Below are 15,538 nucleotides of genomic sequence, written 5' to 3'. Positions count from 1 at the left end.
AGTAGTACCTACTGTACGTAATTTAATCAAAATTGGACCACTGATGTGATTTGAACTTCTTACACATTCACACATACATACAGACACAAGGACACACACAATCATACGGTCAACAATCCGAAAACCACTTTTTGGGTCCAGGGGGTCCCAAAATGGATATTTCCACCAAAAACTCCAACTCAATAATTTTTACAAAAACAATACTTTCTCCAGTCTCCATTAATGTATAGGGCGAGAAAGTAAAATATAAACTCATAAATTACATTTTGATTTAATTATTTTTTTGTAGTGTAGTGTGTTTAAACAATTATTTAATGTAAATAAAAGTGTTTAGTGAATATTATAAAATTTGAAAACTAAGAATTTATGTACAAAGGATGCAATCAAACTACTAAAACTAGTTTTTTAATCTGTCAAAACCCACCCAACGGCAACCACCATATTTTATCACACGGACACCTAAACACTAAAATTTATGGATTTTGGTACAATACACAAGTACAAAACCCCACAAGTTGGTACAAACTCCATTATGTTTATAGATCAAACTGGTCACCGGTTGCTATGGCAACAGATGTTGTTTTCATTGACATTTTGGTTATGCAAGTATTATTTTCTTTAGTTTGCTATCCCAAGTGTTATTTCAGAAAATAAAATGCCACAACTTGAAGATCGGGAGGCCGCTTTATCAAGATTACAGGCAATAAAAGAAGAGGAAAGAAAAGGGCCAAGGTAAATAATTACTTTTTTGCTTGCATATCAGATTTATCTCATCCACTCCTAGAGTTTTCATGTTCCAAATAGGAACTATCACACAGTCCCTTTGTTGGTAAATAAAATTTGTTTGGAATAAATATCTAATTAAAAACTTGTTGTAAGTTAACCCTTTGAATCTCGGAGAAATATCATAAATGGTCTTTGTTTGGTTTTAGTTTTAGTTATAAATGTTTACCTCATTTTCAAGCATACATCATGAAGGTAGCTTCTAATGATAATGAGACATGTTTCATTACAAAATTATGTAAATAAACAAGCTTTTACATCTGAAGTAGTAGAGTAGGTTAGTAATTTTGATAAAGTGTACATTCTACAGTTAAAAGGTGATTGCAAATATCAATTATCTAATTAGTTACCAAGATCTTATCCAATTCTTACATTTGAGCCCTAGTGATTGGTGTACAAAAATAAGTATACAGTACTATATGTGTTATGTGTATCTGAAAAACAACAATTATGGCTGTCTACAAGGACTATTTTAATTTTTGGCCATGAAAGATTTTGCCCAATACCACCTTAAACACACTAAAAGAATTGATATACACAAGGTAAATTATGGGTCTTTTTTACAGAATAACTAAAGAAGTTTTAAGGAAGCATTGTAAAGAAAACAAACTTTACTTCACACCACATCTGAATGATGTTTTGTATTTACATTTCAAAGGTATGTGAAATAAACAAGTGTATTTTGGAGTTGAGAATGATAGAATAGAAATAATTTTAAAGTTTTTAGCTATCTTATATTTTGGGGCCGATCCATAAAACGAGAAGTCGTTTTCTAAACCAAGGATTGTTAATCAACAATTTGACAAGGAATATTTTGAATCGTCTTTTGAAGGAAAGATGATAGGCCTATTTAGCTGAAGAGAATGTATAATTTTAGCTTTTGTAAAATTAGGTACCTATAATATTTTTTTTACAGTAACTATAATTTTTTTAAGTAGCAATTGACGTAACATATTTTGTAACTAGGCCTAGTTTTTGGTGCAATACCATTCATTTCAATTTAACCAAACAACCGACTTAAACATTCAGCATTTAATAAAATGACAATTCAACATTTGAGAAAATGAGAGTTAATTTCGTTTGTTAATCAATGGTATGTCTATTTGTCTACCAGTGATTTATATTAACATAGTAAAAGACTAGCTGTTCAATTTGTTTTAAGTCCAGCAGTTTGACTCTAAAATTTAAGTTTTTTAGTGCAATATAATTTAGTTTAACATCTAGCATATGTAACACTTATGGTATTGATTTCAAATAGATTGGTACTACAGTAGACTCCATCTTATCCGGACACCTTTTAACCGGACTCCACTCGGCAGAAATGACATCGCTTTAACCTGACAATTTTTATCAGCATATCGGTTTAACCGGATGTGATCGGCAGGAAGTGGGTGGTACTGAAACGACTGTTCTCGTGGGAAAGATTTGAGACCAGTGATCACGTGTCTAAATACAATTCTCCTAAACTTAAGTCAAATACTGTATACAGTATGCATTTTAACGAGTTTTTGGGGACGTTGGATTAACCAGAAAAACCTTTATGCGGACTGGTCTCGGTTCCCAGGAGTCTACTGTATTTTAAATCAGAAGAAATGTAACACAGCATTAATTGACTATTACCCAGATAGCACAAAAACGTTATTTTTACGTGAAATTCACGTTATCTTTTTCACATTTTCACGTCATTATCTTGTGAAAAAAAAGAGAAAATCACGTTATTTTCACGCGATAATAACGTAAAAACCGCACAACATTTCACGTGAAAAAACGTTACAAAAAACGTGAAATTCACGTTTCTCTGTCACCATATATACACATTTTCACATTTTTTTCACATGAATTCAACATTTTTTTGTCACCTTATTTTCACATTTTCGATATTTTTACCTAAAATTCACTATTTTTTTTACCAAATTTTCACTTTTTTCTTATATTTTTCACGTGGAATTCAAATTTTTTTTACTTTATTTTGACATATTAATACTTTTACCAAAAATTCGCTATTTTATAACCTAATATTCACCTTTTTTATACACTGAACATTAAATTTACGATTTAATGTCACTGTATATTTTTATTTTATACCTCAAATTTTTATAACACAAATTTCACTCTTATAGAAGTCATTCACAAAATCTTCTGGAGATACTAAACTCCTAAAAATTCCCAACATTTATGAATGTTAAGATAAGAGTGAAATTTGTGTTATAAAAATTTGAGGTATAAAATAAAAATATACAGTGACATTAAATCGTAAATTTAATGTTCAGTGTATAAAAAAGGTGAATATTTGGTTATAAAATAGCGAATTTTTGGTAAAAGTATTAATATGTCAAAATAAAGTAAAAAAAATGTGAATTCCACGTGAAAAATATAAGAAAAAGGTGAAAATATGGTAAAAAAATAGTGAATTTTAGGTAAAAATATCGAAAATGTGAAAATAAGGTGACAAAAAAATGTTGAATTCATGTGAAAAAAAATGTGAAAATGTGTATATATGGTGACAGAGAAACGTGAATTTCACGTTTTTTGTAAAGTTTTTTTCACGTGAAATGTTGTGCGGTTTTTACGTTATTATTGCGTGAAAATAACGTGATTTTCTCTTTTTTTTCAAGATAATGACGTGAAAATGTGAAAAAGATAACGTGAATTTCACGTGAAAATAACGTTTTTGTGCTACCTGGGTAGGTGGTACAAAGATTTTCGGTTCAGCTAGTTTCAATATTATATTCTAAAAATGTTGAGCAATTACTCCCAGGTAACACACTTAAGAAATTATAAACTTATCGATGCAAAATATAATTTTTTTTGTGTATCAGCTATTTTATGTATGTCAAGAATAAAATTTAAGATCATATTTAAAGATAAAAAGTTTAGCTCACTTTTACAGGATACACTGTAATCGAGAACTTAGAAGAATACACAGGCCTGAAATGTCTTTGGCTTGAAAATAATGCATTATTACGTATTGAAAATTTAGAGAAACAAATAAACTTAAGATGCCTTTATCTGCACAACAACATTATTAAGAAGATTGAAAATCTAGAGGAGCTTCAATTACTGGATACTCTGAACCTTAGTCACAATTACGTGGAGAAAATTGAAAATTTATGTGAGTATTAGCACAGAATAAAGACCTATTTTCATAGGTCTTTATTCTGTGGTTATTAGTAACATTATTGCATCTGTTGGAACTACTGAGCTAGGGATACAGCTGAAGGTAGCACTGAATCAATGAATGAGAGAAGCCGGCCGCCATATATAATACATTATACATATAATTATAATACATTATACATTATAATACATTAATATAGGTAGTACATTCTAGACATTGTACTTAGTACAGTGGAACTAGGCGTTGTAATAAAGCCATGAGCCAATTAGCTGGTTGATTCCTCTAGTTGGTACCAACATAACAACATTTTACAGCATGTCAATTTTCCAACTGAGTTGCTGTGCCAGTGCTACTTCCGTTGTAATTTTCTAGCTCAGTAGTATAAGAACTTTTTTTTTATCGTGTGCTTATAAACATTCAACAAGTTACAAATTAACAATTCCTTACAATAAATCCTTCCCAAACAAATTTTAGAAAAAGCAATGTTATTTGCTAAACCCCAACAGCACAATGGGCTTGCTGGGAACTTGTTCCAAGCCCATTGGCCCAAGTTCCCAAGCCTGGTTTAGACTCAGGGACCAAAGTCTGTAGGCTTGGTTTTGACTTGTTTTAGAGACCGAAGTTGGCAGTTGTTCAACTTGTTATGGGTTTGGCTCCCCAAGTCCAACCCAAGTCCCAACCCCAAACCTACAGTGAACTCATGGGCACAAACCCACCCTAAGCTTGGAATGATGGATACAAAACGGGTCTGGTGGATTAAGCAGGCTCATTATGGACTTGTTCGGGACTTGGAGACCCAAGCCCAATTTTAGTAGGCTCATATTGGACTTGGCTTAGACTCACATTGGAATTGGTTTTAGCACATTTTAGACTTGGGCAAACAAGCTCACACTGATAAATTAAACAGGCTCATTATGGACTTGGAGACCCAAGCCCGCTTTTAGTAGGCTCATATTGGACTTGGCCTAGACTCATATTGGAATTGGTTTTAGCACATTTTAGACTTGGGCAAACAAGCTCACACCTATAGACTCACTCAGAACTTGGTACGATGTTTTATATACTTCAATTACTGTCATGATCAGAGATAATAATAATAATTATTATTATTATAGGCTATAGTAATAGTAATATAATTTATACCTATTTAACATATAAGCTGTTTCACACCATTCATTTGCTAGCCCACATTTTTTCTTTTATTTTTTTACCAAGAAAGATTTATGATAAAATGAAGCCTATTTTATGAGTGATCTTGAAAAAATATTGGTTATATGTGAGGTTTAGAAAGCAAGACATTCACATTTCAAGACAATTTATTAATATAATAAATACAATGCCCACTATCTTCCACTTGACCTTCAACTTCTTTTCTGAACCCATCAACTCCACCGCCTGCTTCAGAAGATCTATAAAAAATACAATTGCATTAGAATTATTTGGTTTATTAAAATTTATCATTTAAATCATTTTTCATTATTTTTATTTGTTATTATAATTATTTGATTATTTGGAATTTGTTGGTGTTGCAAACACAGGGTGTTAACTTACCTTTGTTTTTAAAATTGTTATCAAACTTTTATTTCTTACTATTTTACTTTTATACGTAAACTAATGGTTTGGCCTGTTTTTATCTGTAGACTAGGTTAAGGCATTGACTATAATGGTTAAGGTTAAACACAAATTTTTGCACTGTTCTGTTGAGTTCAGCAGTAGACTATTAGAGTATAGTATAGTGAGTGACGTTGTCGATTCAGTGAAGCGCTGAGTATGTCAAAGGTTAAAGCACAAAAGGTTTAGGCTATAAACAAAATTCTACGGTTCTTGATGCAATGAAATTAATTGTTTGCTTAGCTTACTTATATCATCATAGACTAACCAACACAAGTATATTTTTTATCAATGGAGTTTAAATCTTACCTTTACAGGAATCCCTTAATTCTTCTTTGCTTCGTCTTGGTATCAAAACCATAAACAAAACTCACAACTAGTAACGAAACGAGTAACTCACAACACCAGAACTAGATAAGTGAGAACTGACAACTGAGAGTGAGGAAGTCTAAATCCAACAAAAATGGTGGTTCAGCACAAAGAAACAGGTTTTAGGAGCGTTCTGGGTAGGGGTGGAGGGAAAATTCTTTTGTCATATGGCACTGCTCACTTTAGACTCACATGAACAAGCTTGTCGTGGGTCTGGGTAGGTGTTTAAATTGTGGACTTGGCCAACCAGGTTATATATGTAAATAAAACAAGTTTAGTTTTGGCGCATTCACACAAGTTCACTTAACCAAAGCTGTTTTAAATTTGTAGTGGGTTCCAAACTCCAAGTTTGTCATACCAATTCAGAAATATGTAAAAACCAAGTTTGGTCCAAGCTCACGTGCTGTCTGGGAACCAACTGTTACTACTCAGCGAAGAAGTTGTACACTATTATGAGAGACTTTTATAAATAAATAAATAATTCTTTATTGTCACATCAACGTTTTGAATCATAGCACAGCTAAAAAACAGATGACATTGTCAAGATTATTACTAACTTAACCTAATGTACAACAATATGTCTTATGCATTAAAAAATGTTTTAAACAAGTTGGCAAAATTGGTTAAACAATAACGGAAAAAATAAGTTTCTAGTCATACAAAATAAAAGTCATATTGATTGGTTAGTTTCATTGAGATAATCATTAACACTGTAAAATGTTTTACTTATCAGAAAATCAGCAAGGCTGCTTTTAAAAGATTTATTATTAATTAAAGTTTTTAGATTCGAGGGTAGTTTATTAAAAAGTTTTTTTCCCATGTATTTAGGTGTTTTTTCTACAAGCTTCAGTCTGTGTCTTGGATATTGGAAATTATTTTTAAATCTAGTGTTATAGATGTGGTCAAAGTTTTCGCTAATGTAGTCATCAAAATTTGAATGCACCGCTAACAACGTTTTGTAAATAATCAAATTTGGAATAGTCATAATATTCAATTCTTTAAAAACTGTTTTGCACGAAGATTTACATGGTAAAAAAGTCATAATTCTTATAAACTTTTTTTGAATTTTAAAAACTTTTTCAATTTCAGAGGCGAACCCCCAAAATTCAATTCCATACTGTACTATTGAATAAAAGTAGGCATAATAGAGCATGACAGAAGTTTTCAGGTGTATAGAATTTCTTAAACATAGCATTTGAAAACAGGCAGAATTTAATTTTCCGATTACCGACTGAATGCACTTACTCCAGGTCAAGTGTTTATCAATATATAGCCCTAAAAATTTTACATTATCCTCAGTTGGTTGAGATTGATCAGTGAGTGCCATTGATTGAGGTGTACAAAATCTTACAAATTTGGTTTTCTCTTCATTCATTTTCAATCCATTGATCTCAAACCACTTCCCCAATTCGGTTAGGCTTTCATCAATTTTATGTTTTAATCTCTCATTGTTTTCTGTTTTAACTACTGCAGTAGTATCATCTGCATACAGAATTAGATTATTTGAAACATTTTTTGGAAGATCATTGATATATATAAGAAATAGAAGAGGCCCCAAAATCGAACCTTGAGGCACACCTATTCTAATTTTTTGCCATTCTGACTTTACTTTTAAATTATCTTTACAAATGACTGTTCTCTGATTGCGATTATTTAAGTAAGATTTCAACCATGACACTGAATTTCCAGAAAAGGGATACGACTCTAGTTTTTTAATGAGGATATCATGATTGACACAGTCAAACGCCTTGGATAAGTCACAAAACACCCCCATCGTGCTATGCGACTCATCCAAGGCATTATTAGCACCCATCACTTATCTTTGACCTATTGCTTGTATGTTCTCAAAGATTAAATTTCTACAAGATTAAAAAACATGTCCCCGTCAGTGACAGTAATTATCAAACCTTTCATAGTTTACACCATTGACTATTGGATACTGAAGTAGACATCCCTATAAGATGAGGCTAGTAACTAACCGAAGTTTAAGTTGTAAACTTTACAACTCGTTGACTGTCTAGCCATCCTACCGGTTCTACACACATTGAATCTGAGTCACAACAAGTTGGAGACTGTGGAAGATATCAGTCATCTGCGAGACTGTGTGGAGTTGTCGGTCGTAGATCTTTCTCACAACAACCTTCAGGATGAATCAGTTGTACAGGTATTTGTTTGGTAATTTGTAATAGATCTATACAAAGATTCAAGCTTCTTACTGTTTTAATGTGATATATTCTTGACAAATTTCACAAGCTGTATTAGTGCCTGTTTTGATTTTCCAAGACACATAGAAACTCTAACAAATCTTTTATTTTAATACCTACATGGTTTTAAGGAAAAAAATGACTCTTCCTTTGTTATAAGATACTATAATGCTGGTAACAACTCTTTCAAAGAGTAAACATGCTAATTGAAGTACCGGTCATTAAAAATCAAGAATGTATGACATAAAGCACAAGAGCCTAGGTTTTAGGATTTTTTGTTAGTTAAGAGAGGTTCAACTCTCTCGTGTCAATTTTTGTGTTTCTTGTGCCAGATTGAACTTTTTCCCATTCTCATATAAGCCTTTAGTTCTCACAAAGAATCGTTGAAAAATTAGTTACGGTCCTCTTTATTTTTAGTTTATTACCAATCCTGTTTAAGAGGATGTGAAAATTGTGACAAGGGTATTATTTTCTGGCTAGTAGATGAAGATTTTTTGATGAATTGTATGTATGGATGATAGGAAAGGTGCCGTCAAGACGTTCTTTTTTCAATAAAGGTATAACTACTTATTCCTAAAAAGCTCTCTATATTCTAGATCAGCGGTGTCGACTGATGTAGGAATTGAGGGTCTTATGTCTTTCATAAGATTTATATACCTCAAAATTTAAAACTATCCAAAGTGGTCAAAGCCATAAATCTCTTGTAACAGTTTTGAATAACCATGATTTTTAGGCAGCCCACATCTTACTCACTTAAACTACTTACTTAGTTATTTACGCCTACAACCCACACCACATACAATTTACAATGATTTGTAATCATTGTTTATAAAATTATTTTGATACTTATTTCTAAATCAGTTGATATTGTTTGCAGGTGTTTGCGTCGATGCAGAATCTTCGAGTACTTAATCTCATGGGGAACCCAGTTAAAGGGAAGATTCGTAACTACAGAAATGTTATCACTGTTGAATGTGTTAGTTGAGAATATTTTTATGTATCATTTTTGTATAATCCTTAATTTTCTAAATTCAACATTTTAAAAGGCTTTTACTCCAAAGCAAGTCCTGTGGACATCAATCTTGTTCTTGTCATAATGCATTTATTAGTTTTAGCGAATTTCCCATATAGGGAATAAGCTATTACCGTAGTACTCATGGTAAGACCTGGACGCGGGACCGATTTTTTTTTTCGTTTTGAGGTCCCTAGAGCTCAAAAACACCATCCGTTCAAATTCATATATATATATTTATTTATATATATATATATATATGTATATATATATGTGTCCATCAGCACGATAACTCGAGCAAAAATGATCCGATTTGGATTAAATTTGGTATAAACGTGTAAACGTACGTTTATTCGAACGAGTTCGCGATCCAGCATGATCGGACCATGGGAACGGGGGTTTACGGGGGGTTTTATGGGGTAAAAATAGGTTTTTCCTATTTTTGACCCAAAAAACATAAAATTTAGCAATTTCTTTCCAAACCATTTTGTAGAGCTTAAAAAAACAAATAATTTAGTATATTGAAGCGTTATTATGCGCCTAATAGTTACGGAGAAAATTCCAAAAAATTGTAAATTTAAAATTCCCATGTTATTCTTATGGAGAATAAGTAAACTGTTGTAGTTTGCTTGTTTGTGAACATATTTTTATCAAATTTGGAAAATGTTTTTATTTCTCACTACCTATTCACATTTTACAAAAAAAAAAAAGTTTTACCCTCCCTGATGCAGCAAACCTAAGTACTTGTTAAACTAATTCTATTTAAATCAAGAATAAATGTTATATTTTTAAGTAGACATTTCAGTGTAAATCCAATCAGTCAAATGGAAATTCGCTTAGTCTGCAGGTTTGCTGCGGCGGGGGTATTTAACTAAAGCTAAAGCAAAGTCAGTTTGGTACTGGTATCCAATTAAACCATTTCTTAAATACTATTTAAAACATAAATGACCATTTAAACATGTACTGTATCTCTGATAGTGCTGCACCTTGAGAGTACGCATATTTTCTAGATATATTTTTCTCCACTGTAAAATCTTGATTAATGTTCTTTCCATTCCAGAAAAACTTGCAGTATTTGGACGACCGTCCAGTTTTCCCAAGGGATCGTGCTTGTGCTGAAGCTTGGTAAGAGTAAAAAAAGCTTAACTTTTTTAATAAAAATTACAAGTTAGAGGATTTTTGGCTATTTTTGCACAACTGATCGTTAAAAAATAACTTCACTAAAGGTAGTCCAGAGTGATTTTCTTAAATTTCAAAGGTCAAGAAGAGAAGGAGCTTTATTCAGGGAGACGAGGATAGAAAACTTAAGTTCCTAAATTTATGATGATATCAAGTAAAATGTCAAAGATATATCCATTAACACATATACAAGTCTTGAGGATATAGCAAGGTGTATTTTGTTTTTATAGTGTAAATGGTTGATTCTCTGATTTTCTACAGGGCAACAGGAGGATACGAAGCTTCCGAAAAAGTGAGGTTGGAGTGGATTGAGAATGATCGTCTGAAGATACAGAGGAGTGTGGAAGGTACACTACAACATTTAAACAGTTATGGTATATCAAAATTGTAATATTTATAAAAAAGTTTATGGTAAACAAAAGCATTCCACTTTTGTATGTATGATTCAGTGATTAGACAAAATCCCAAAAGTTATGTTAAAGTTACAATGTAAGCATTGGCTGTACAACATGAATGTAATATACAGTAGACCCCCTCTTAACCGACCTCGTATTAACCGATAATCGGATTATCCGCCTTCGATCGTAAAATAATACAGTTTGTTTTAAACGACCTTGCTTTGAGAGCAGTTCGGTTTAACCACCGCTTTCTAGGAATCTCGGCATTTCCGCTCCCACGCTGGGCGATGAGAACTGAACCATACGCTTATCTCCACAGGATATGACTAAGAATAAATTATTTTGTATAAATCGCAAAAATTATAGCATAGCCTATTGTCAGTTTGTCATCATCATTCGTAGTGCGAGCACATCTGATCTGATTTGTTATCTTTACGGCAAATTTATAACATCATAAAGTGTGCGTTACCTGATTATCTTATCACTGGAATAAACAAACAGATACAACACAACTTGTATGGAGGGCAGGGAAAGGGGGTTTACAACTCCAAGGTCAAGATCGTTTTTGTGCCTGGAGCCTCCATGGAGAGGTTATAAACATCCTGTCTTGTAACAAAATGGTTGCTTGCATCTTTAATTTTGACAAAACACAAAAGGTTCTTTACTGTATCAATTAATACATTACAGTACTAAAGTTACGGTATTGAAATATTTTTATTGATTAATTTTTATTGACTCTTGCCTAGTATTATAATATATTCCTCTGAAAGTAGGCCTATTTGACTTAACCGTGTTTTGTGTTTATTTGTGACTTTTCTGTCAATACGAAAAAGGAGATAAGAGTAGTTTATTTTATAAATAATGCAAGTATGGCTTCAAAATAATGATTATATAATTCCAAATGAATAGCACTTCATTATATTATGATTTCAGGGATTGCCCGTTTTAACCGACCTTTTGAGTCATCCGACCTAGGTCCGGTCCCATAAGAGGGGGTCTACTGTATTATATTTTATATTTTTCTTCCCCAACTTTTGAACACAGTGAGAAACATCAGTACTTTCACTAACCTGATTCTGTGTCTACTTTCCAAATCGAGCACTCCCTGGAATCCTAGAAATTTTATGTAGAACTAGTGTACTTGTTGCTCGGATTCGAGCAATTTGTTAGCATTACAGGCGTTATTTTAAAACAAATAACTTCTGATGTCTTTAAAATATTTGACTCAAAGATTATGGAAATACTCAAGATGTACATACCAGATCGATATAATCAACATTTCTTGTAAATATCTTCAAAAGCTGATCTTGTTTTTTAGTGTTTTCCAAAAATATCCTTACTCATAGGTTACACATTAGGTTGTCCATAATAACGATTATAAATTCTAAAAAAACTATTATTTCTATTTCTTCTCCTTGGTGGTGTTCTATGACTTTCCTATGTTTCCATAGTTTGCAAATCGGTTTTTTCAATGATTACTAAGAAATGCAGCACAGTGTTAATCCAGTTTTCTTTTTAGTATATCAATCCAGGCTCTCTCGCTTTTTTCCATTGTAATATTTACGCCAACCCAAATTCAAATAGGTAATATTTCATTTCAACCGATTTAGTTTACAATTAACATATGCTCTTCTTCTCACTTTTAATTTCTGACAAAAGCTGGAGTTTCATAACAATGTTTGTTTCCCATGTTAATCTTATGGAGAAATACGAAACCTTAAAGGGCCCCAGGGCCTCACTCTCAAATTATTTCCCAAAAAAGAAAGTTTACTGCACAACTTCACATTACGCTCTTTCCAATGACACCAAAAACATGTCAATCGTTTCAGTAGTTTCGGAGGAGTAATTGTCACAAAAAACCTGCTTGCGTAGTAAATAGGTAAATAGATGTTAAAACAAAACACACCTATTTTTAAATTTTCAATAATCTACCATACAAACTCTATTTTAAAGTCTGAAGTTTTATTTTAATGTGATTTAACATATTATTTTGCCCTATCTTTGAGGTTTTACATTTTGTTTTGTTTGTTTTAGCCCTTTTACATTTGAAGGAAACTCGCAAAGCCAAGGCATTGGAAGAAAAGACCGAGGATGAAAATTCTGGAGAGGAAACACAGACAGAACCAACAGGAAATTATATCCAGAAGGCAACTATTGAAAACCATCAAAAAGAATTTAAGGAAGAGGTAAGATACATACATCATGTTAAAATGTTGCAAATGTCTTATAAAATACTAGTAATATTTTAAGAACATAAATTTGAATATAGTGGGGATGGTTCCCAATGTACAGTCTCACCCTAAAAAAAAAAAAAAAATTTTACTACAATGACCTGACAAAGTGGGCTTCCTTGCACTGATTATAGCACGCAAAGTAGCTAATTGCTGCATTTACTAACTTTTGCTACAGGACTCCAGTATTCCAACCAAACAACACAAAACAGTAAGCTTTTATTAGGCACATAATATGTATACGCTTGAAAATAAGTTGGCAACAATTAAAGATACAACAACTACGATCAGCTGGTGAAGTGTTTCCCATTTCGTTCAACACTTGGATTTAAGCTAACCTAAAAAAGTGTTTTATAGTATTTAAAAGGCTAATTATTCATATGATTTATAGTAACTGTAGAAAACATTTAATGTGTAACGCGAGTGCAATGTGCCCTTGCTGCACTCGAGAAACTTTCCAGTTTCTCTTATGTCCAGAGAGTAAACATTTCTCTCACGTCCAACAAAGTGCCACATCGCTAACAAGTTACACAAATAACTATTTTCTATCATCTAACAGTAGGTTAGTAACATTTTAAGAGCCTAATTCAAATATAATGGGGATGGTTCCTAATGTACAGTCTCACCCTAAACAAAAAATAATTTTTTTATAATCTAGCAGTAAGTAGAAATATTTAGTAAAAAGAGTTTTATTGTTTCAGGAAAATGAAATAGCACCTTCAATCTCACCCAGGGGTTTGAAAACTGAGGAAAATATAAAAAAACTGAATCCTGCTGTTGGTTTGGATCAGATTAAATCTGAAGATACAGAAAAGAACGGAATAATACAAGAGTGCAAAGAGAAATCTCAGGAAATGTTCTCAACAAAAAAAGAAAAGTATTTAGATACAAATTGTGGTAATACTGATTCTGCGGGTGAAAATGAAGCATGCATTTTGCCTTTAACCAGTACTAATCCAACTTCAATGGTTGATTTAGAAGAAAAGTATTTAGATACAAATTGTGGTAATACTGATTCTGCGGGTGAAAATGAAGCATGCATTTTGCCTTTAACCAGTACTAATCCAACTTCAATGGTTGATTTAGAACCACCAAGGACCCTTATCGAAGTTGTAAGAAACAAAGAAGACGCCACCGAAAATTTAAATTTAGTTGGAACAAAAGAGTTGGAACCAGTAGATAACATATTTAAGAGAAGCTCAACGAATAAAAATAATAAATTGCTGAAGCATGTAATCAACATTAAAGTAGATGATGGTTGTGAGGAAGAAAAATCTGAAAGCGTGGAAGTTTCACCACTAAATTCCCCAGAAGATCATTCAGATCTAATAGAAATTTCAACAAGGAAGTACAAAACTATAAATGTGGAAGAAAGTTTGATAACAGAATCAAACGATGTTTCAGTGGAGGTTTTCAGACGACCAAAACCATTGATTGAGGAAATATTTAGTGATGATGACAATGATGATGGATCTTTGAACAATTGTGTTGAAGGTAAAGATAATCTTGTGTCTGTGGTTGTGAAAGACGACAGTTGCAACGGTACAGATACTTTTCAAGTAGAGTGTGATGAAGTCACAATCAAAGAGGGTGATGATAAGATAAACCAAGACTCTCAGGGAAAAAAAGAAACGACATCTGATAAAAGGCTTTATATCGATGTTGATGTTACCAGTCAGACAGCAGCTGAACGACTAGATGTTTTTGACATTGACTCTAACAGCTCCTCATCATATTTGGATGAAATCGAAACATTACCATTTAAGGGAGATTTTAGTTGTTGTGATGAAAACAGGTCAAGTCCTTATGAATTGGAAGCCAAAAAAACCATGATCTCTCTAGTAGACTGGCAAAGGCTGCTGGGAAGAGATTCTGCTGAAGATGAGAAAACTGAACCTATCAGGGAAGTTGATGAGTTAGTAGGAGTAGGAAAAACTGACGCCAAAGGATCTAATTCAGATATTAATGATTTCTTCAAGATTCATCTTGAAGAAACTTTAAACAATGGGAGAAAAGATGTTGAATTTTCATCTTTGCCTGACCTTGATTGGGAATATTTATACAAGGATGAATACAAGATGTCTTGCAAATTTTCATCCACTCCTGATCTAAATACATTTTTCAAAGCTGAATCAAGCAGTAGAGTTTCTGAATCTATTGGTGGAAAAGGAAAACAATTCCACAAGTTTAACATCCAAGAAGCAACAGGGGATTATGAAAGGGGAACTGAGTTAAGCATTGGTAATAACACTGTGCCAAAAGTAGAAAAATTTGCAGCTTCTGAAACAAATGAAGACAGAGTTCCTTGTTTATCTACAGGAGAAATTACAAACACAAACATATCCCAAACTGTACATGGAGTTTCAAGTACAGCTAATGAAGAAGAAACCAAAATCCAACATGAACCTCAGGTGACTAGATATGTGAATCGCTCACTTGAATTGCAAATTGCCTCTTCGCTGACGGAAAGTGACACACATGAGAATGAGCAATAAAAGAGACTTTTCCTAGATGTTCTCATTTTTATTTTCAATAGAATATAGATAACAATTACTTCAGAAAAATAATAATTTTTTCCTTATTTTATAATTTGAATTTATTCAAGATATTGTTCATTAAACTTCGAATCAAGT

At 32.5% G+C, this 15,538-nt stretch overlaps 1 protein-coding gene and 1 long non-coding RNA gene across 2 annotated transcripts; one reads left to right on the top strand and one right to left on the bottom strand.

Moving 5' to 3' along the window:
- Positions 1-602: 602 nt before the first annotated feature.
- Positions 603-15,400, top strand: LOC128989471 (dynein axonemal assembly factor 1). Its single transcript, XM_054411364.1, has 9 exons — positions 603-732; positions 1,350-1,441; positions 3,674-3,895; positions 7,903-8,045; positions 8,963-9,061; positions 10,158-10,222; positions 10,538-10,623; positions 12,709-12,860; positions 13,607-15,400. Exons 1-9 carry the CDS (start codon positions 656-658, stop codon positions 15,398-15,400), a joined length of 2,730 nt encoding a protein of 909 aa, XP_054267339.1. The 5' UTR covers positions 603-655.
- LOC128991156 (uncharacterized) lies at positions 5,200-6,086 on the bottom strand. Its single transcript, XR_008490603.1, has 2 exons — positions 5,822-6,086; positions 5,200-5,310 (listed from the first exon to the last, which is right to left on the bottom strand). It is a non-coding gene; the product is annotated as an uncharacterized LOC128991156 (long non-coding RNA).
- Positions 15,401-15,538: the final 138 nt, after the last annotated feature.

Source organism: Macrosteles quadrilineatus, unplaced genomic scaffold, assembly GCF_028750875.1.
Source record: "Macrosteles quadrilineatus isolate MER2022 unplaced genomic scaffold, UCM_ALF_1.0 Scaffold_3__2_contigs__length_128488019, whole genome shotgun sequence".
Lineage (NCBI taxonomy): Eukaryota > Metazoa > Arthropoda > Insecta > Hemiptera > Cicadellidae > Macrosteles > Macrosteles quadrilineatus.
Note: the sequence above shows the minus strand (reverse complement) of the source record. Positions and strands in the feature narration are given on the sequence as shown.